The sequence below is a fragment of the Eulemur rufifrons genome, chromosome 29 (genome assembly GCF_041146395.1).
Source record: "Eulemur rufifrons isolate Redbay chromosome 29, OSU_ERuf_1, whole genome shotgun sequence".
Taxonomy (NCBI): Eukaryota; Metazoa; Chordata; class Mammalia; order Primates; family Lemuridae; genus Eulemur; species Eulemur rufifrons.
The window spans coordinates 15,062,746-15,087,241 of record NC_091011.1 but is presented as its reverse complement, the minus strand read 5'-3'; the positions used below and the strand labels follow the sequence as shown (position 1 = coordinate 15,087,241).

The 24,496-nt window shown below is 36.0% G+C and overlaps 1 protein-coding gene across 4 annotated transcripts in view; it reads left to right on the top strand.

The window, feature by feature from the left end:
* The window catches only part of SUGCT (succinyl-CoA:glutarate-CoA transferase), a 676,753-nt gene that overhangs the window by 52,991 nt on the left and 599,266 nt on the right, over positions 1–24,496 (top strand). For all 4 annotated transcript variants that reach the window (XM_069461618.1, XM_069461617.1, XM_069461616.1 and 1 more), the window contains exon 7: positions 4,388–4,479. In XM_069461618.1, the coding sequence (XP_069317719.1) occupies positions 4,388–4,479 (92 nt within the window). The remainder of the gene's footprint in view (positions 1–4,387; positions 4,480–24,496) is intronic.

Genomic DNA, 24,496 nt, shown 5'->3' with positions numbered 1-24,496 from the left:
TACATATTAATTATTATTATTATTAAATTACCTCTGTTAGTTGACCTTATGGAGTCCTTGGGTCAAGTGTTATTTCAGATTGGCTAGGAGATATGCAAGGTATGCAGGGAGGTCTCTTGCTGTATTGAAATTTACAGGAATCTCATTGGAATCATGCTGAGGTTGGTTTTATAATCTTGCATATAGAAAGGTGCAAATCTTGCAAGTTAAACCTGCTGTATGTGTACCCTGAGAGAAAGATAAAAGAAGAAAACAAACAAAATGAGGTACCACTGTGATAATCTAAATTGTTATGCATATGGAGAAGGACAAACTATTAAATAGACACTATGATTGTGGGAGAACCTTCTTTCATAGTAACAGGAAAATTTTTCACAATGTCAATAGAAAAGTTGAGTGAAAAGCTGTAAGACTGAAACTTTGGGCCATTTGCTGAATATGTTTCATTTAGTTCTCATAGTGGAAGAAAGAGGAATGATAAGGGACGTGTTTACAAAACAAAACCTCAAAAATACTTATCATAGAACTGGCTCTTGAATTTGTTTTGGGATTAATCCTATAACGTAGAAAGTGGCTAAGAAGAATCTTCAGAATAGAATACTAGCTATTCCTGCTCAGATGGAGAATTAGAGTGGGAAACTGAAAACTTGAACGTTATGACTTTGGACAAGTTACTAAACCTCTCTGGGCCTCAATTTTTTCATTTGTAAAGGAAGAATTTTTGCCCCAGACCCATTCATCTCTAATATTTCTTGGTATGCTTTTAGTCATTCAAAATGAAATTTGCATATCATTTTAAGATTTATTATTATTTTTTAACATTTTATTTTGGAAAATTTAAAGTTACCTAACAGTGGAGAGAGATTACCCAGCTCAATTATGATCAATTCATGGTTAATCTTGTTTTGTCTACAATGTGACTTATTCTTCCTCCCCTCTCGTTATGTTTTGTTTTTAAATTACCATTTTAATTTATTAAATTTTTTGTTGATATATAATAGTTGTATACCCCGTTTATTTAAAAGCAAATCTCAGACTTCGTATCATTTCATTTCTAAATATTTCAGAACATATCTAATAGAAAAGGACTCTTTTTAAAGCACAAACATCCAATGCCATTATCACATGTAAATAAAAATAATTCCCTAATATTGTTAAATATGCAGTTGGTTTTCAGATTTTCCCAATTCTCTCTCTCTTTTTTTAAATTTGAATTGGTATGCAAATAAAGTCTAATCATTGCAGTTGATTGTTATGTATCTTAAGTCTTTTTAAATTTATACTTCCTGCTCATTCTTTTTATCTTGCAATTTATTTGTTTAAAAAAACCAGTTCATGGCCAGGCGAGGTGGCTCACACCTGTAATCCTAGCACTCTGGGAGGCCGAGGCGGACAGATTGTTTGAACTCAGGAGTTCAAGACCAGCCTGAGCAAGAGTGAGACCCCTGTCTCTACTAAAAATAAAAAGAAATTATATGGACAACTAAAAATATATACAGAAAAAATAACCCGGTCATGGTGGCATATGCCTGTAGTCCCAGCTACTCGGGAGGCTGAGGCAGGAGGATCACTTGAGCACAGGAGTTTCAGGTTGCTGTGAGCTAGACTGACGCCACGGCACCCTAGCCTGGGCAACAGAGTGAGACTCTGTCTCAAAAAAAAAAAAAAAAAAAAGAAAAATGAATGAAACCAGGGGCAGTCAGGCCTAATCATATGGCACTTAGGACAAATATTAAAAGATAAGAAATCTTTTCCCTTCAGTTTCCTCCCTCCACATTTTAACTGTAAATCTGGAAATGCAAGTTTTGCTCGTAGTCAACTTTCATTATAGCCACAAGATGGCGAGGTTGCTCCTTAAAATGAATGTGAGAGGCTAAGTGGAAGATGGAGGAGAGCGGAGGGTGTTCCTCTCTGATTTTCTGTAACTTCCTTAATTTTCCTTGTCACCTTACTTGAATATCAAATAGAACCGACATGCTTAACTTTTTCCTCCTTAATTTAGATTTTGATCATAGTTGTTTTGGAATTGCAAAGCTAAAAATAAAATTAAAAAGAACTAGCTGGATTCCATGCTTACTATTTTTCAGCTCTTCATTAAATTATTAATAATTTCATTCTGCATGTTGCCAACAGAGTAATCTTAGCAAAATACCATTTTGATGTCTGTCCTTGTTTTAAAACTTTGTTTACTGATCATCATAAACATTTGTTGATAGTACTGGTAGTCAGTGTTCAAATATTTAAGGTAAGTGTAAGGTGTGAAAAGGTGGAATGATTTTTGACATACTATAGATATTTATAAAATTATTATTGTCAGATTCTTTTCTACCATAAACAAATTCAAGTTTCAAGTATTAATGCAAAAATTTTAGATTTTTATAGGTTATTAAACAATATAATTTCAGTGCTTGGAATATCTATTCTCTCAGAGCATCCAAAGCAGAAAGAAAAAGCAAAAATTTAAATGTAATTAAAAAAAAAAAAACTGAAAAAAAACCCAAACAACAACAAAAAAGAATATCTATTCTCATCATTTAGGCATACCTCATGGCAGTTTTCTTTTTGTTATTCTCAATATTTTGTGGAAAAGGTAAGCTAATATTTTATTAGTACATTGATTAATGCATATTTAGTAACTATATATATTTAGTTTTTTTTTTTTTTTGTGAGACAGAGTCTTACTCTGTTTCCGGGGCTAGAGTGCCGTGGCATCAGCCTAGCTCACACTAACCTCAAAGTCCTGGGCTCAAGCAATCCTCCTGCCTCAGCCTCCCGAGTAGCTGGGACTACAGGCATGTGCCACAAAGCCCGGCTAATTTTTTGTTTCTATTTTTAGTTGTCCAGGTAATTTCTTTCTGTTATTAGTAAATACAGGGTCTCGCTCTTGCTCAGGCCGGTCTCGAACTCCTGAGCTCAAGTGATCTTCCCGCCTTGGCCTCCCAGAGTTCTAGGATTATAGCCACGCCTCGCCTATATTTAGTTTTAAAAGTAAAATGCACTTTGCTTATGCTGTCTTATCAAATTAAATCCTCCTGAGAAATCTATGAGATAAATGTGAATAGTGCCATTTTATAGATAAAGACATTGAGGCTCAGGGAGATTAAATGAATTGTTAAAGACTTAATAGTTGGCTGATGGGCTTATTATATATTCTATTTATTTTTATTTCTTTGAAATTTTCCATGATAAAACATAAGGAGGGACATGTCTTGACACCTTTTCTGTCATCAGTAATGATAAATATCACTTAATCTTGAACTATTTTAATTTTTTAATAGTAAGTGATGGTTTTATCTGTGTGGATTTTGTTTTACATACTTTTATTTTGGACAAAGACCACTTCTGGTGGCAAGTGCATCTGGGTAGTTTAATTGGTGATTATCACTTCTATTGTTTCTTTATTCATTTACTTTTTATAGATTATTTGTTTTTGAAAAAAATTATTTTAATATAACAGGTATTCATTCATTTCTTCAATAAATGTTACTGAACACTCTTCTAGGTGCTAGGGATACAACAGTGAATCAAATAGAAAAAATTTCTAGAGCATACATTTTAGTAGGGAGGAGATTAAATAAATCAATAAACAAATAACTATGTTATATATCTGTAGTGATAAGGGCTATGAAGACAAATATAACTGGGTACAGGAGATTAGAAGTGAGAAGTGAGAGTGGTTTTTTTATAAAATGTTGTCAGGGAAGATCTCTCTGGTAAGGAGACATTTGAATGGAGATTTGGAAGATGCGAAGAACTGAGATTTATGGATATGTGGATTGAAATGGAGGGAAAGCCTTCCAGATGGCTGGATCTTACCTTTCTTTTCCTGATCTTTCTAAAGCAGGGTACTCAGGGAATGACAACAAATAGCTGGTGGTATGGAAGGGTAGCAAATGCCTGTGGAGATCTGGGAAGTAAGTTAAATGAAGGGACCAGGCTGAGGGGAGTGAGGAATGGTGGAGACTGTGGCAAAACAGAGAACCTATCCCCTGGGTAAAGGGGAGAGTTGATTCTTTGATTGTTGCCATGCAAGAATGTGGGTCTAGTTTTGAATACTTTTCTGATTTTTTTAAAGAAAATCCAGAAATTTGCATTTTGTGTGATATCTCCTGATTTTTGAAGGTTGGCAACTAAATAAAATCATTTCAAACACTCTATAGGCCAAACAAAACACTCATGGTGATGAAATCTGCCCTACAAATCAGCAGTTTTTGACTGGGGGTAGAACACCTTGATTAATTCTCACTGCCTTCCTGAAGGGATAGTATAGCTCCAATAGTATCAAAATACTGCAAGATTCTGGATACAAGTGGTTTTAACACACTACTTTACAATGGTTTTAGCCCACTCTGAGTGGTGCTGAATATGACTATTCTCATTGTTTTAGGGTATGGTCAGACAGGTCCGATGTCTCAGCGAGCTGGTTATGATGCTGTTGCCTCTGCTGTTTCTGGTCTGATGCACATCACAGGGCCTGAGGTAGGTATCCTTCTTTAGAATATTTGTAATTTTTTCTGTTATATATTCCAAAGAGATTTCAGTTTTTACTAACCCATAGGATTAAACTTGAGTTAATTTTAGAAAGAAACCAGGGAAAGTGAATGACTTATTAAAATAAAATAGAAGTGTTCATTACAAATATACTCGAGGCTGAACATCAATTTGGCCCCATGGAAAGAGCAATATTTTTAGCAAGAAGCAATAGATCAGAGGATGAACATATTTTTCATATTTATTGTATTATTCAAGCTTAGTATAGGCACCTTCACGTGATTTAGAAATAGTCCTTTTTTTGAAATAAAAAAGATTGACTAGACTAGACCTCAGATGTCCGTTTCTACCAGAGTACCTTGATTTGCCACATATATGTAGCAGAATGTATTTTTTCTTCTGGAACATTATAAGTAGTTATGTATTTGAAAATTTGTTACTTAAAGCCTCAGGTATAGTTATATCTGATTTGTCATATACATTAGATTCTGGCATTGAAAGAATTATGTGATTTTATAATAATCCATCTCCACTGAGGGTGGGTTGGGAAGTTCCTAAAAAGTATATATAGATGGCCAAAATGTGGTTGGTTAAATAAAAAAAGTTAACTCTTGGGGAAAACAATATAAACAGCATTAAATAAAGTTAAAAATAGTGTGAAAGCCTAGTAAGTAAGAATACTAAAAGATATCCATTTCAAAATAAGCTGAATTGGTAGACTTAAAAATTTTGTTCCAGTAGGTGTTCCCTGAATTGCTTTCTTTCGTTAGTTCTTCAGGAAATATTGCTGCTGTGTTGGGATAAACTGAGACAGAGTGACCTCAGGTCTTCTCTTTTGCAGCCTTCTTTATATTGGTTTCAAAGCAGCTGTTGGAGTTTCATGTTTTGAAATATAAGGTCTTTTATATTTTTATCTTATGTTGTTTTATTTTCACAAGTCTTAGAAAAAATTTGTTGCCTTTCCTTCAAATATTCAAGGGTACTGTTTTTCTTTCTATCCCTTGAGAGAGTGGAGCATGAACATATCCCATAGACTGTCATATGGCCAAGACATTATTGTTGTGAGTACTGTCATTTAAGGCCATTGTACTCATTGGGAATACGTGGAAAGATATGGGATTTTTTTTTTTTTTTTTTTTTTTTTTGAGACAGAGTCTCTCTCTGTTGCCCAGGCTAGAGTGAGTGCCGTGGCGTCAGCCTAGCTCACAGCAACCTCAAACTCCTGAGCTCAAGGGATCCTCCTGTCTCAGCCTCCCGAGTAGCTGGGACTACAGGCATGCACCACCATGCCCAGCTAATTTTTTCTATATATATTTTTAGCTGTCCATATAATTTCTTTCTAGTTTTAGTAGAGATGGGGTCTCGCTCTTGCTCAGGCTGGTCTCGAACTCCTGAGCTCAAACGATCCGCCCACCTCGGCCTCTCAGAGTGCTAGGATTACAGGCGTGAGCCACCGCGCCCGGCCAAGATATGGGATTTTTGAATGTGTATATTCAAGTGCTAAAGTGAATTAAATTAAAAACAGCGAGGATGGTGGATTACTGTAGTTCCTTTAGTAACCTGTACTACATTCTGACAGGCCTAACCATACAGCCTGTGCTCAACCTTATAATTTATGTCAATAACAGTCTTAATCTTTTGTGTTACCCTACTTGAATGATTTTTGTTCTAGCTAAACAAATAAAAACATCATTTATTGAGTGCTTACTATGTGCCAAGTATTGCTTTATATACTTTACATGTATTAAATTAAGTAAACTTAACTCCTATATACTGTGTCTCTTTCACATGGACACACCTCTCACTCCCTAATTAAGTCATGCACCAATCCATTGCATAGTTATTGCGTGTATTTCCTACCGCATGATGGGAACTGTGGTAGGCACTGGAGAGTACGCAGGCAACAGGACAGGTGTAGTCCTTGCCCTCCCGAAGCTATCAAATGGGGAAAAAAAATATTAACAGAAAATATTCATTACATAAAAATAAGAAGAACTTGGAGGAAGAGTACAGGGCACTCTTCTATAGCTACCACTAGTAACATATGTAACAGTGTGCCTCAGACCATTATTATACTTCTAAAGATCTCCACAAAATGTGGTTTGACAGTAAAGGACAAAAGCAGATGTAAGAGAATAGGCCATGCTGGGAGTCCTCCTTAAGATAGATAGTTGTTTTTATTTATCTTACTAGCAATATATTATAGTTCCCTAAGCCTCTCAGCAGAGTTTGCACAGGAGGGATCAGTTCTGAATATTTTTCACTAGCCAATGAACACGCACCATTGCCAATTATATCCATTGCATATGGACTTTATCTAACTTCCAAGCTGTGTATCTGTGCTATAGCGTGACTCCGTGTTGCCAGATGACTGATGGGGACCCAGGCTTCTGTATCGTTAGGAGATTTTACCGCATGACTCTACATGGTGGAGCCTAACTTGATCAGAATGGTCAGGGAAGGCTTCTTTGAGGGCCAGATATCTAAGGTGGGACCTGGTTAAGCATTAGCCAGTGACCAGAGGGCAACATCTAGATGCTGGAGATTGTGGTAGGTTTGTGGGGCCAAAAGAAGGGCAGTGTCATTGGATTATTGGAAACTAGCAAAGAAGGGTAAAAAATGAGGATGGAGAGGGAGGGAGCAGTGGCTGAACTTATTGTTTGTGGACTTATTATATTACTTAGTAGTTTGATGAGAAGAGAAGACATATTAGTATATATAAACATATTTTTGGTGATCTCATATGTTTGTGCCTGGAAATTGAATGATGCTCCAAAGATATGGCTTAGTATTATAATGAAAAAACTCAAAATGCATGTTTTTCTATAATGGCATAATAATATTTTTATCTAAAAGGGAGCATATCAAAATGTATAATATAGGGTAAAATTTATGAAAGCAATCTTCATAATGAGATTAAAGTCAAACTAGTTACAGTTGACTGCCACTAAATCTAAAATCTAGCCTTTTAAAGTATGCTGTGGTGTTGTCAGATAAGATTGTGGAGAGGAAGAGAAATGATTTTGAGTACCTACACTGTGCTAGGCCCACGCTAGATGTTTTACATATGATATTATCTTTTTTGATCCTCACATTGATACATCTAGGTAGGTATTGATAAATTGTATAACTGAAGGTTAGAGGCTTAAATAACCTGTCCAGAGTGCCCAGGTATGTAAAGTGCTGAAGCCAGACTTTGAACCCAAGTCTGGTTTACTCCTCTATCCTGCACTCTTTCCACTTTCCATTATGCCTGCAGAGTGAATCCTGATGTCTGTTGTATTTGCATTTTGCTTCTGCACGCTGCTTGGTATATTACAGTGTAGTGAATAGACCATTTGGAATAGTGAGAAACCATTCAACTAAGAGTCTAGGGCCCTGGCTCTAAATCTCTCCTACATAATATTTACTGACTGCCTAAAATAGGCCTCGGTAGAATATAAGCCTCATAAGAATGACCATGGTCTTGCTTTGGTCATTGCTGTATGTCTATGCATAGAACAGAGCCTTGGTAAACACTCAATAAATAGATGTTGAGTGAATGAATAAATGAATACCTGGCACTATGCTATATGATCTTGAACATATCATATAGCTTTCTGTGTTTCAGTGAAGGATGCTTATGGAAGTGAAGCTCACATACTTCTATGAGATGTTATAAAGAGCAAATAAAATGTTGTTTATAAAATATAAAAGCATGACATTGTTTATAATGTAAGGTAGGACACATAAGAATCAGCAATTGCTTAGTATATCTGCAGGTTCCTGAGCTCCACCCTCAGAGTTACTGATTTGTAGGTAGAGCCCACAAGTATGAGGACTACACTTGGGAATAGTTATGGGAGGTATTATTATTAAAAACTTTTTTCCATTGGAAGTAACTGATATTCTTCCATACCCTCAAACAGAAGTTAGTGACTTATTAAGGTCTATATATTGTACTTAATTTGTAATCTTGTACTTTGAATAAAATCATATTCCCTAATTTTTTTCACATTCCTGGCTCTATGCTAACTAGTTATTACTCAAAAGGGAATAGCTATCAATTTTTTTAATGAATAGGGAATATGAAGAAATTGGGAACAAAACCAGTAAGTATGAGAGATTTTGGAAAGTAAATGACTCAGACATATGTGACATGTGTTCTAAGTAATAATTCAACTATAATTTATGGCATGTTTAAACATCAAGAAGAACTACACTGATTAATCAGTGAACAAAGATGTATTGACTATGTGTGTATAGGATTATATTAGGTACCATAGTAAATTGCTTTATACATAACACTTTAGTTGATTAGATGTATACTCATGGAAAAATTAGAAAATAATAGAAAAATGCATAAAATTAAGTGGTATGTAAAATATAAAGTTGGCTGAGGGTAGGACTTCAAGGAAGTGGTGGGACTTGAGTTGCATGATGTCGTGAAAAATAGATAGATAGAATTTGGATGGATTGAGACATTCCCAGTGGAGATCACAAAGTGAACAAAGAGAGAGAAGCAGGAAAGAATCAGGCACAACTAGGGAAAAGCATTTGGCCAGTTACAGAAGAGCAGAGAGTTAAGGTTTCAGAGTATTGAGGGAAGGTTGGTTGAGGCCATACTTTGGAAAGTCTTCAAGGTCAAGTAAAGAAGTTGGGATGTTGTTTACTCACAGTGATGTTAGAGAGGTTTTACAGAAGGGGAGTGACATGATGAGAGCTGTGCTTCATAAGATTAGTTTGACCTAAGTGTACAGAATGGATTAAATCAAGTTTACAAGCATTGCTTCTTAGATATTTATCTCTCCCTTTAAAAACTAAGGAAACACAAATAATTACACAAAGAGAAAATGCTCATACGTTGCTGTCAAAAGGTGCTGTATTATATTTAGTTTATATTTTATTTATTTTTTGAAGAGGTAATACATTTACATAATACTAAATCCACGAGGTGCCTAAGTAGGTTGACCATACAATTTATCATACAAACCAGGACACTTTTAAGAAAGCAAGAGGGCTCTCTATATGATAATATTGGGACACAAACTGAGCCTTTTCACTCTTTACATGAGATTCTACAACATCAATCTCCTTTCCTCTGTCCCCACCCCACTTTCTTCTCCTGCTCAGTGGCAATCAATGTTACCAAGTTTCCTTTGCATCCTTTCAGAGATATTCTATTTAAAACCAAGCAAAATAGTCTACTCCTATCTTTTAGAAAACAATTGGTAATATACTTTCTCAATGTTTTTTAAATCCCATTTTAAAAAAATGAGTTATAATTTATATACAATAAAGTGAAAAATCTTAGGAGTAGAGTTCAATGATTTTCTGTAAATATATACATCTGGATAAACACCACTGAGTTCAAGATATAGCATATTTCCATAAACCCAGAAAGTTTCTTTATGCGCTTTCCCAAGCAATATCGCCTCCTTCCAGAGATAACCACTATTTTGACTTCTAATACTATAGTTTTAGACCTTCTATAAATAGAACCGTGTAGTATGTTCTTCATGTCTGGCTTCCTTTGTTCAATATAATGCTTTTGAGGTTCACTCAATTGTTGTGTGTATCAGTGGTATGTTTTTATTGCTATATGGTATTCCATTGTGTGAATATACCACAATTCCTCCACTGTTCTTTTGATGAACATTGGAGTTGTTTCTAGTTTTTTCCTGTTATGAATAAAATTGAGCATTTTTCTGAATACCTTTGTTGGACATACACACTCATTTCTCTTGGTGTATACCAAGGAGTGAAACTGATAAGTCACAGGTTAGATGTGTATAGCCAGTTTTCCAATATGGTGCCAGTTTATGCTCTTCTAGAGTTTTAATTATCTTCACCAAGTCTTGACAGTGCTAGTCTTTTTAATTTTAGGCATTTTGGTGGGTATGTGGTAGTATCTCATTGTGATTTGAATTTGTATTTCCATGATGAATAAAGATGTATTAATACATCTTTTCATATGCTTAGTGGCCATTTGGATATCTATGTGAACTATATGTTCAAATCTTTTCCATTGTTCTTATTGGAGTGCTAGTCTTTTTCTTAGTGATTTAAAGTATTTCTTTCTATATTCTGGAGATAAGTATTTGTCAGATGTATGCGTTGTTGATATTTTCTCTTAGCCTATGGCTTGTGATTTTGCTGTCATACTGGTGTCTTTTGATAAGAAGTTTTAAACTTTATTTAAGTCAAATTAGTCATTTTTTTCTTTTATACTTAGTGTTTTTTATGTCCTCTTTAAGAAATCTTTGCCTTCCCTTAAGTTATGAGGATTTTCTTCTAGAAGGTTTATGGTTTTAATTTTTACTTTTAGAGTTACCTAAAGTAAATATTTTGCATTGTATTTTATTTCACATCATATGTCTTAGAGATTATTCTATATTAATACTCTTGCTCTTATTGTGTCTATATCTATGGATGTGCCATAGTTTCTTTAAGCAGCCTCTTCTTGCTGTGCATTTAGTTTCTTTCTATTATTTTACTAATACCTTACAACTACAGAAAATACCCTTGTACCTAAGTCATTTTCCACATGGGCAATTATATCTGTAGGAAAAATCCCTAGAAAGAGACTGTCGTGTCAAAGGATTAGTTCATTTGCATTTTTGATAGATATTGATATTCCAAAAGATTGAACCAATTTATACTCATATCAGCCATGTCTGATAAGGACCTGTCTCAAATTTGAAATATCTATGTAAATAAAACAACTGGAGATGTGGCCCTTCCCAACACATACGCGCGCGCGCGCACACACACACACACACACACACACACGTGCACACACACACACACACACACATGCATTCTTAAAATATTTCTACCGTATTTGATCATGGGTTAAGATATGTTTTCCAAGAAAGGTGTTAAAACAACTAGATTCTGGGTTAGTTCAGTGAAACTGCAAAAACATTTAGAGAAAATAAACAGTCATGTTTTTCTATCTTTACACAACTGATTTGTTGGTTGACTGAATTGACTGCTCAATTTAATTTAATTAGTTTAACTAGAATTGAATGAATACACTCAATCCCAGGGACTGACATTACCACTGCTGATATTTATTATTGAAGCTCATTTGATATTTCAGTTGTTATTCCATAGAATTTATATCACAATGTAGTTCTTTTTTTCCTCAAATTTGACCCCTATATAGAAGGAAGCCCAAAGAGAGACAGAGTCATCTATGAAAAAAAATCCTCAAATTTCTCTAAAACCTCTTTTCTGAAACAGAATTCTAGTGAAAGATTCCACACATGTGTGTGTGTGCACACACACAATTAATCCCAGTTTTTCAAGAAATAATTTTTGTTTCTTTGGGAGGAAGGGCCTTCCCTAGTTGAGATAAGTTTCTTTTTGCAGAGAAAACATTTCATTTTAAAAGGATTATGTTTTATTCTGAAATATCCAATGCTTGCTAAAAATTTCTTTATATTATAAAAGGTCATGTAATCTCCTGTAGTTTAAAATATCAATTTTATTCTCTGTTACTATTTCTTTTTATATAATGTAAATGCCCTTTTAAAAATATACCTATCCTTTTTTTGTAGGAAAAATTTTTTTTTCAAAAATTTAACACATTCATGTTAATGATCCTCTAATTTTTATATGACACAAAATATTTGCTTTAAACTTTGAGAATATTAATAAAAGGATGTTTCTTCAGTTTGAACCTATCCATAAATTGCAACAGAAAAGAAAAATAGTAGAAAGGGTAGGTAAAAGGTGACTTATTTTTGCTTGGCTCAATGAAAAAGTTCAAAATAACACACTGCATTGTTTATTTAGGATCTGTAGGTTTGCATATTTTCTCTTATTTGTACCTCATTTCTCCCTGATATTTTATTTTCACCATCACAGTATATGAAGGAGAGATTGGACTTTGGTCTTGATCTACTGCCATTTTGTATAGCAATGATAGTAATCATTGATCTTTGATATTCTCTATCCATTTGATAAATATAGTGAACAGAGTTAATCAGGGTTACGTTTATTGTAATTTAATGAAATCTAAGTTTCTTTAAATTTTATTCTCCCCTTGACATTTCCTATTTAAAAAAAGTATGATTACATGGTTGTTTCAGAGGGAAAAATGAAGAGGAGATGATTTGCACATGTCTTGAGAGTCAAATGGGATTGATATTTAGAACTTCCTTTCCTCTGACATTTTGGGTTATGGGTTAGAGCCTTTCTGGGGCAAGATATGGATGAAGTTCTTGCCTGTTCCTCATTTTTAGTTCCTTATGGCTAAGGGACTGGTTTTGGCCCTTAGTAGTTTCTGGCCTCCATCATACCCTGGAGATACCACAGTAAGACCCATAGCAACAGAGTCTAGCTAGGTTAGGCACAGCATCATTTTTATTTTTATTTTTCTGAGATAGGGGTCTTGCTGTGTCACCCAGGCTGGAATGCAGTGGTGTGATCATAACTTACTGCAGCCTGGAACTCCTGGGCTCAAGCAATCTTGCCTCAGCCTCCTAAGTAGCTGGGACTATAGGTGTGCGCCACCAAGCCTCGCTAATTTTTAAATTCTTTGTAGAGACTGGATCTCACTGTGTTGCTCAGACTGGTCTCAAACTCCTGGCTTCAAGCAATCTTCCCATTCCAGCCTCCCAAATGCTGGGATTACAGGCATGAACCACCAATCTCAGGCCACAGCATCATTTTATCTATTTTTACTCAGTTCTTGGTTTCTTAATTGAGTTAATACCTTGGCTTTTATTCTTGTATGATGAACTTCATGGTTCTTTGCATTTGTTCCTGGCTCAACATAGGGACTGTTTCCTTTGCTTTCCTCAGAGGAAGGCCTTGAACTACAAAATGAACCTTGCTGTAGACCTTGGTTACCTATAAGTAGTGCAGTTACTGGTCAAAGGAGAATAAATAAATGAGATTAGAGATATTATTTGAGGAAAATGTTTAAAATTTTCCTCATCTAAATATTATACATTGGGCTTACATAGGCTGAGGAATGAGAATGCAGGTGTATTTCCCTTTTTAGGGTGAGGGTGGCTCAGCACCTATGTTTAGATTGAGAATGAGGATTCTTAATGGTCACTCGTCTTTGCTATAGAAGCAGTTGTTTGTTGGGATCTTTCTAAACTGTCCAGCAGATGTAATCAGATTTGCAATAAATTATTTTTATCGACCATTTCATTTAACCAAATTATTTCTTCATGTTGATTATGTTGGATTATGTTGATGTTGCCTATATCATTTTGAGTTGTGTCCATTTCTTATTTCACATTGCAGAGCAAGAAGATCATAATAGTTCATCTATAGATAGCACTGGTATACCTGGATCTGTAATATTGAGTTGAGTGGAAAGCCCCCAAAATGCCAGAGAAATGTCAGCCAATTGAAAACCTTTCAAAGAAGTGTTAAAAAAAAAAAATGAAGTCTTTTTTTTCTACACCAGGAGGGAAGACTAAAGTAAATATAAATGGTTTACTTCAGTGTTGCAGGACAAAAAGGAAATTTGAGTATACATGAATACCAATATAGAAAGGGAGTATAGATTTGGATAATTGTTTTCAAATTACTCTCAATTAGAGGATGCTCATTCTTGGCTATTCCACCTTCTGCACACTCTGGACCAGGGATAGTGTCCCAGGCTTCTTACTCTCCACCCCGACATCTAGTCTACAGTTCCACAACATCATGCCAACACCCTTCTGCTTCTAAAATCTATGCACATACTTTCCTATCTTTGTAGGTACAATCAACCTTGACTTTTCTGTCCTCTGCCATGTTATCTTAGAACTTTGACCCTTAAAGTTTTCTTCTTAAGTTCAATTCGTGTCATGACCTTGAGCAATTGTAACATCTTCATTGATGACCCGTTTAACACATTCATTTAACAGAGTCTTAGGAATCAGAAAACCTGAGGTTTGAATTTTCATTCTGTCATTCAGTGTAACATTAGATAAGCTGTTTAAGTTAGTTTCCCCATCTGTAAAATAGGGAAAATATCTTTTTAAACTGGTGATTGTAAAGTTTGTGATGGCTGTTGGTTGGAATGTAAATTAGTACAGCCTTTATGGAAAGTAGTGTGGAGGTTCCTCAAAAAATTAAATTAGAACACCCGTATTGATCCAGCAATCCCACTAGGTATATATTCAAATGAAATGAAATTAGTATGTTGAAGAGATATCTGTACTGCCATGTTCATTGCAGCATCAACCTAAGTCTCCATGAATGGATGAATGAAGAAAGAAGTAAATTTAGCCTTAGAAAACAAGGAAATCCTGTCATTTTCTACAACTATATGAACTTGGAGGACATTATGATAAGTGAAATAAGCCACACACACAAGACAAACACTATGTAATCTCACTTATATGTGGAACTTAAAAAAGTTGAATTCTTAGAGTAGAAAGTGAATGGTGGTTACCAGAGCCTGGTGGTAGGGTGGGTAAATTGGGGAGATATTGGTCAAAGGATCCCAAATTATAGTTAGGATGAATAAGTTCAAGAGGTCTGTTGTAGAACATGGTGACTATAGTTAATAACAATGTATAGTTGATCGTTGAACAACACAGATTTGAACTGTGTGGGTCCAGTTATGCAATTTTTTTTCAACCAAGTACCTGTTGAAGAATGAGAAACCACCTATATGGAGGGCTGATTTTTTGTATATGTGGGTTCTGTGAGGCCAACCATGAGACTTGAGTATACAAGGATTCATGGTTCACATATACTACATCTGATGATTTTACCATCACTTTACAACTATATTTTTTCTTTTATTGTATACACTTATTGTGTATAACATGATATTTTAAAATATACCATAGCAAATATACTTAATGTATGGGATAGGGCCACGAATCTAAAAATTTTCTTCCAAAATGCCAATAGTGCTCTCACTGAAAGCACTGCTGGGTGTGCGGGACTTCTATCCATCCTTTATGACCTGGTTCCTTTCCTAGCTCTCTTAGGCATGTTTTGCCATTTCTTTCTCTGTGCTTCTGTATGTTTTTATTTATGCTGATAATTATATGTCTGTCTGTTTTCCTCTTTATAATATAAGTGGATTAATTCTGGGAGACTGTCTTCAGGACACTTCCTTTTGTATTCCTGGAGTATAACACAGATACACTATGGAGTTTATGCTCATTGATTATTTGCTACATAGGAAATTGGAATCTTTAGTTGTTCTAGGAAGGATTTAACTTCAGTTTGATAATAAGAGGCTGTTACATGGTAGCCATAGCTATGGCACTTGAGATTCCTTCTAGAATTCTTTAAGGTAAACACTTAAAAATAAAGGAGAGCGAGGGGGCCAAGATGGGGGACTAGAGACAGCCTGCACACGCTGCTCTCAAGAAGAGGATTGAAAGTTGCAAGTAAATGTTTCCTATGGATGAATCATCTTAGAGAGAGCATTGTGAATCATCAGAGAAATGTATGGAGACCCCCAAAGTGAAGGAGAAGGAAGCTGAGTGAACCATTCAGCAGTTTTGGAAGGTGCCTGCAGAAGGTGCCCACACATGGGGAAGGGTCAGAGGAGAGAATTCTGGGCTCCACATTCCCCCCATGGACACTGCAACCTGAGCTGTGAGGGCCCCCCACCATGCCAGGCCTCTGGACTGATCAGGGAGCTGCTCAGAGACTGCAGCACAGTCCCACTGGCTTCCAATCCCAGGTCACTGCAACTGACACCATTCTGAGCTCTCAGTCTCACAATGCCTGGTGTACACAGGAGTTGGCTCCACTGCAGCCACCTTCTCATCGCCCTGCTGGACTCCCCATTGTCCTTGCTGTCCTGGAGCAGGGAAGCTAGATGCTCCCATGTGTCCCATGACTGGGTGCCATGTGTGCCACCCTCCGCCACTGGGTGATCCAAGTAGAGCAGGTGCCCATGGCTCCCAACATTCTCTGCTGCCATCTGGTTAGCACTGCCACTGCTGCCACCTGAGCAGCACTTCAGCAGCTGCTGCCACCTGTCCTAGGCAGAGAGAAAGCTCCAGCTGCCATGATTTGTCCACAATGTTCCACATGCCTCTATACTCTATCTGCTGCTGTAGGCCTGCTCACCTCAGCCAACCTCTGACATGTGCTACCACTGCACCTAGACCTGAGTGGAGTGAACACCTACAAGCTTGGCACTTCCAGTCCATGTCTAAATAGCCTCACTCAGCTGCTACCACCATGGGGAAACTGGGGCAGAGCAGATTCTCACATGACCCTCCTCTGTGGAGAGGGACATAACCAGCCCCCTGCCTGAGCTACCAACAGTGGACTGGGGACCAACCCACCATCTGCATGAATACTTTCCAGCACTGGCTTGGACTATGACAACCACAGGGGAACTGGATGATGTAGAAGAACAGCTGTATTACAGGCTCTCAGTTCATCCACCTCTCTCCTGCTGGGTCAGTCCTCTGGAGTAGGACACAGGTGTACCACCCAGCAACCTCTCCTTCTTTGCACTAAGTAGGTGAGGTCCCAGTAGAGGAGAACAGGTGCACCATAAACTTGTCTGTTTTGTGCTGAGAGAAGAGGTTTCAGGTGAGATGGAAGCAGTATAAGAACTCTGGCAACATGAAAAAACAAGTTGTTTTGACACCACAAAGGATCACAATAGGTCTACAGCAATGGACCCTAACCTAAAGGAAATTGTTGAAATGCCAGGTATGGAAACAGAATACTGATGACAAATAAGCTGAATAGGATTGATGAGAAAGAAAACCAACACAAAGAAACCAAAAAAATAATTCAGGACATGAAAAGTTCTCTAAAATGATAGATAACACAAGAAAAGATATAGCAGAATTTAAAAATGAAATAATCATTTAGAGAATTTCAAAATACAGCAGAAAGCTTTAACAACAGACTAGACCAAGCAGAAGAAAGAATTACAGAACTTAAAGACAAGGCTTTCAATTAACCCAGTCAGTGAAAAATGTAGAAAAAAAGAAAAATGAAGACTGAACAATCATTTAGAGAAATATCGGACTATGCAAAATGAACTAATGTAAGAATCATAGTTATCCCTGAGGGAGAAGACTAAAAAGCAAAAACACGGAAAACCTAATTGAGGGCATAATTGAGGAAAACTTCCCTGGTATTGTGAGAGATTTAGATATCTCGATATAAGATAGTCATTGAACAATGGAAGATTCATAGCAAGTAGGACATCACCAATTCACATTGTCATCATTCTGGCCAGAGTCCAAAATGAAGGAGAAAATCACACAAGCTGCAAGATGAAAGTAAAACTAACTAACAAAACAAAACCCATGAGACTAACAGCAGATTTCTCAGCAGAGACCTTACAAGCTAGAAGGGACTGCAGTCCCATTTTTAGCCATTTTAAATAGAGCAACTGCCTGCCAAGAATTTTGTATCCTGCAAAACTAAGCTTTATAAATGAAGGAGAAATAAAGTCTTTCCCAGTCAAGCAAACACTAAAGGAATTTGTCACCACTAGACCTGTCCTACAGGAAATGCCCAGAAGTGCTCTATATATGGAACAGAACAATTGATACCCACCAGTGTGAAAACAACCAAAAGTTAAAACTCACAGCTCTTATAAAACGGTAGCACAAGGAGGAAAACAAAACAACAAAGTAACATTCAACATGATGAACAGAACAGTATCTCACTTTCCAACACTAACATTGAATTTAAATGATCTTAATTCTCCACTGAAAAGATATAGATTCGCTGAATGGATGAAAAAACACAATCCAACTATATGTTATTTCCAAGAAATTCATCTAACTTGCAAGGACTCTCATAGGCTCAAGGTAAAGGGATCAAAAAAAATATTCCATGCAAATGGAATTAAAAGTGAGCAGGAGCAGCTATTCTTATATCAGGTAAAATAGACTTTAAAGGGAGCAATTCAGCAAGAAGATATAAAAATCCTAAAAATATATGCACCGAACACAAGAGATCCCAGATTCATAAAATAAGTTCTACTAGATCTAAACAAAGAAATAAACAACAGCATCATAAGAGCCAGGGTCTTTAACAGTCCACTGACAGAACTGGATAGAACTTTGTGACAGAGAACCAACAAAGAAACACTAGAATTAATTGTGACTCTAGAACAAATGGACCTAACAGACATTTACAGAACATTCTACTCCACAGAATATACATTCTTCTCATCAGCACATGAGACGTCATCAAAGACAGATCATATGTTAGGCCACAAAACAAGTCTCAAAAAAATCAAAATCTTATCATGTATCTTCTCAGACCACAGTGGAATAAAACTAGAAATTAATTCCAAGAGGAACTCTCAAATCTACACAAAGTCATGGAAATTAAACAACCTGTTGCTGAACAGTCCATGAGTCAATGATGAAATTAAGATGGAAATTAAAAGATTTTTTTGAACTGAACATCAATGAGTATGCAAGCTTCCAAAATCTATGGGATACAGAAAAAGCCGTGAAGTTCATAGCCTTAAATGTTTAGATCGAAAAGACAAAGATCACAAATTAACAACATCATATCGCACATCAAGGAACTAGAAAAAGAAGAACAAATCAAACCCAAAGCTAGCAGAAAAAAAGAAAGAACAAAGCTCGGAGCAGAGCTAAATGAAATGGAAATAAACAAACAAAACAATACAGAAGATCAATGAAACAAAAAGGTGGTTCTTTGAAAAGATAAACAGTATCAATAGATCACTAGCTAGATTAACCAGAAATAGAAGAGAAAGTACTCATAGAAGCTCAATCAGAAATGAAAAAGGAGACATTACCTGATACCACAGAAATACAAAATATCATCCATGACTTCTGAAAACCTCTGTACATAAAAACTAAAAAACCTAGAGGAAATGGTTAAATTTTTGGAAACACCTAACTTCCCAAGCCTGAATCAGGAAGAAATGTAAATCCTGAACAGACCAGCGATAAGTAGCAAGATTGAAAGAGTAACAAAAAAATCTCCCAGCCAAAAAAAAAAAAAAAAAAAAGGCCTCAGATGGATTCACAGCTGAATTCCACCAGACCTACAAAGAAGAGCTGGCATCTATTCTACTGAAATTGTCTATAACATTGAGAAGGAGAGAATCCTCTCTAACTCCTTCTAAGAAGCCAGTATCACCTCGATACCAAAGCCAGGAAAGAATACAACAAACAAAGAAAACTACAAACCAATATCCCTTATGAACATAGAAGCAAAATCCTCAACTAAATACTAGCAAACTGAATTCAATAGCACATCAAAAAGATGATTCATCATGGTCAAGTGGGTTTCAACCCAGGGAGGCTCAATATATGCAAATCAATAAATGTGATTCACCATATAAACAGAAGTAAAAACAAAGACCATACGATCAACTCAATACATCCAGGAAAAGCATTTGATAAAATCCAGCACCCATTCATGATAAAAACCCTCAATAAAGTAGACATTGAAAAGCGTACCTCAAAATAATAAAAGCTGTGTATGAAAAGCCCATAGTCAAGATCACACTGAATGGGGGAAAGCATTCCCCCGCTAAAACTGGAACAAGACAAGGATGCCCACTGTGACTGCTTCTATTCAACATAGTACTAGAAGTCCTAGCCAGAGCAATTGGGCAAGAGAAAGAAATAAAAGACAACCAAATTAGAAAAGAGGAGGTCAAACTATCTCTGTTTGCCAATGATATGATCTTGTATTCAGAAAACCCTGGAGACTCCACCAAAAGACTCCTAGAATTGACAAATAAATTTAGCAAAGTCTCAGGTTACAAAATCAATGTACATAAATCAGTAGCATTTTATATACAAATAACAGTCAAGCTGAGAGTCAAATAAAGAACTCAATACCATTTATAATAGCTGCAAAGAAAAGAAAATGCCTAGGAATGTACTTAATCAAGGAACTGAAAGATCTCTACAAGGAGAACTACAAAACACTGATGAAAGAAATCATAGATGACACCATAAAAATTCTAGAAGAAAATGTAGGAAGAACTTTTGTAGATGTTGGCCTAGGCAAAGAATTTATGACTAAGACCCCAAAAGCAAATGCAGCAACAACAAAAATAAATAAACGGGACTTAATTAAATTAAAAAGTTTATGCCCAGTTTCTACCATCAGTAGAATAAATAGACAACCTAAAGAATGGGAGAAAATATTCACAAACCTTACATCCAACAAAGAGCTACTATCTAGAATCTACAAAGAACCCGTACAAATCATCAAGAAAAAAACCAAACAACTTCATTAAAAAGTAGGCAAAAGACATGACAAGAGTTTTTTCCAAAGAAGATAGACAAATGGCCAAAAACATACCAAAAAAAAAAAAAATGCTCAACATCACTAATCATCAGGGAAATACCAATTCCCAAACCACAGTGAGATACCACTTTACTCCTATCAGAATGGTTGTTATTAAAAAATTAAAAAACAATAGGTGTTGACATGGATGTGGTGAAAAAGGAATGCTTATACACAGTTAGTGGTATTTTAAATTAGTAAAACCTCTATGAAAAACAGTTTGTATATTCCTCAAAGAACTAAAAGTAGACCTACCATTCAATCTAGCAATCCCACTACTGGCTGTCTATCCAAAGGAAAAGAAGTCACTATATCAAAAGTCACCATCAGAAGTCACTGTATCAAAAAGACATTTGCACCTGAATGTTATTGCAGCACAATTCACAACTGCATAGATATGAAGTCAACCTAAGTGCCCGTCAGTGGATGAGTAAAGAAAATGTGGTGTGTGTGTGTGTGTGTGTGTGTGTGTACACTCCATGGTATACACATATATACACACCATGGAGTACTACTAAGCCATAAAAAGGAATAAAATTATATCTTTTGCAGCAATTTAGATGGAACTAAATCTCAGGGATGGAAAAACACATACCACATGTTCTCACTAGTAGATGAGAGCTAAATGATGAGTACACACAGTCATATAGTGGTGTAAAGGACATCGTAAACTAAGAAAGAGGGAGGTTGGGAAACAGGGGAGGGAAAACAACTTACCTATTGAGTACAATGTACATTACTCTGGTGATGGGCACATTAAAAACTCTGACTTCAGCAATATACAATTCATTCATGTTATAAAAACACTTGCACCCCTTTTAATATTTTGAAATTAAAAAAAGGAGAATCTTTCCTATTGAGTAGGCCATTTAATATAAACCTTGTACTCAGAATATGTGAATAGAGTGTTTCTGGGTTGTTAATGTTTAGAAAAAATATGGTAAAAATGTTTGAAAAATGTATTCAGCTTGAGGTAAGGATTAAAAAGCATTTAGATGAGTTTCTTCCTAATGTTTTTACTTTTCAAATTTTATCAAAGAAAGGACTGCCTCCCCTTTAAAAATATCTCAGTAAATGGTTACTTTTGAGAGTATTGTGTTCATTGTGGGTCATAATGCTTTGAAAAAGTTGTTAAAATTGGACAAGATTCTGAGAAAAATGATTAAAATTATGACAGGGGTATAAAATAGAATTTCTTCAATGAAAGTCAATAGAAGCTGGATGTGGTGGCTCAGGTTAGAAGGTCGAGGTTGGAGGATCACTTGAGGCTAGGAGTTTGAGACCAGCCTAGGCAACATATTACTAGCAAGACCCTGTCTCTATAAAAAATAAAAAAAAATTAGCCAGATGTGGTGGTGCATGCCTGCAGTCCTAGCTACTTGGGAGGCTGAGTCATGAGGATCCCTTGAGCCCTACTGAGCCACTGCACTCCTATAGGGAATGGAATTGTTTGCCCTGGATAAGGAAAAGAAATGATTTGATTTCTGTTTTCATCTATTTTTATGGGGAGGATATGGAGCAGTTATTTTCATTGTTCATACAACAAATAGTAAAAGAAAGTTAGCTCATATCAGAGAAGAGGATTTAGTCAGCTGAATGAAGAGCCTTTGGACCACAAGGTTAACGAACTTCCAGTGGATAAAGGAACAGTTTCTATTAGCATGGTGGAGTGGAAAGATTTTGCGTCTTGAGATAGTCCTGGCTTGAAATCCTAGTCCCACTTAACATCTCTGACCCTCATTTTTTTCATTTGTAAAAATGAGAATACTAACACATATCCTGAAAGATGTACTAAGATTAAAATGAGATAATGTGTTGACAAGCATCTGGGAAATAATGTTAGCTCCTTTCCCCTTTCTAGTGCATGCCTGGCATGTAATAAACACTCAATTGCTGTTCTTGGTCCTCTGGAAATCTTTAAAGGGAGAGGGATATGCATCTCTCCTAGATGATTTAGAAATTTACCTGGCTAAGCACAGGGAGTTGGACCAAATGACCTTTTGAAAGTTTTTTACAGACTTAATTCAGAGAAGGCCTGTTAAATATAGGGTAGCTCATATGTGGATCTTAGTGGATGTATTAGTGTTGTTTTGTTTCAGAAGTTGAATCCGTTGACTTTTAGATTTGTTTTGCTACTCTCTGATCCATTAGCACAGAAAGCTAAAGCACAGAAACTATAACTAGGAAATTTTTTCTTGAAGAACAGCATGAAAAGAAGAAAAATAACTTTCCAAATTATTTCTTAGTCCATTCCTTAAAATATCACAATTCCCCAAACTTCCATTTCATTTTCTCCCAGTGTTACCCTATTTAAACTCATGAGGACAGCCAGGCTAGATGATATTTTGGGCAGCTCACTGTGGGAGCTAAGTCAAAATGATTTAGATGGTCTTTAGTCACTAGACAAGAAAATAGTGTGATTGGTGTATTAAGGCATTTTTGAAAATTTGTAATTTTCTGTACTTTATAATGTAGTAGGCTTCCAATGAATGGATTCTTTCAGTTATTTTCTGAAAAAAGTTTTGATTTACATTTTTCAGAGTGGTAAAAGCATATTTCTTGGTAGGTGCATTACCTTGTTTGCAATTAGCTTGAATTGGATAGAACAAACCCAAGCTTTTGGGTCAGAATTCCTGAGTTCTGGTAGTAGTCATACCATTTGCTCTTGGTGACTTTGACAAGTTAATTTATTGTCTAAATATTTTCTTTCATAATCTGTAAAATGGGGGTAATATTGGTATTTATAGAACTATTGTTGAGAGGTAAGTGTGACAGCATTTGTTATAGCACTTTGAAAAACATGAAATTTGAAATATGAACATTATGGACATGAAAGAGACCTGAAGACAGCTTCTGAATGGTTTTACTGAATATAAAATTGTTAATCCAAATCTGATCATGAAGCCTTAAGGAAAGCAATTGAATCCAGTAGTGTGGTAAAGGCAGTGGATTCAGGATCATTTGATTTGGGATCACTTGATCCGGGGTCTAATCTTGACTTTGCTACTAATGATTATAACATCTGACAGTATTTACTTAACCTGACTGTTCCTCAGTTCCTCATCTGTAGCAAGGATTGTTTGTTTCTAAGGATTGAGTAAAGAGGAAGTTAGATAGATACTGGTTTTAAAAGTGCACTATAGAATGTTACATTCTATGAGTCCAACACCTCTAAGTTATACCTTTAATGTTAGGAAGGGAAGAATTTTTAATATATTATTAGAAAGAAATTAATAATATTAGGTAATCAGGCATTCACAAGGGACCCAGAGAATGGCACAAATCAGTTTCTTAAATTTTCCCTTGAGCTGCCTCTCTGATGTGGTGAGCTCTCCAGGGATGAAGATCAGAAAGTTTTTGCTCTCTTCTTTCACTTGTCCTCTCAGTTTTTATTTTTTCTTCCCTCCTTCTGGGGTCCCAATCTGTCATGTTTTTGCCTTCTGGCTTGTGCTTTGTTGAGGTTAAGCTGGAGGTGTGTGGGTGAGCGATGAGTGGAGAGCTTCAAGCCTTTCAGGATGAGATGAAGAAAAACAATCTTCCTGTTCCAGGCTCTAGGTGCAATGTAAAGACCTTTCTCTTGGTGGTATTGTCCACCACTTGTAGCCTATATTTAGTGCATTACAATGCTAACGCTTTTCTCTTTCTTATTAGAGCTCTGTTAATCAGTAAGTAGTAGAGACTGATCTTGAAACAACTAGTATAATTTCCCACTTCTTTACCTTTACCGATAAGGGGATTGAACTATAGGATCCTTTCAAGTTTTAAAATGATATGATTT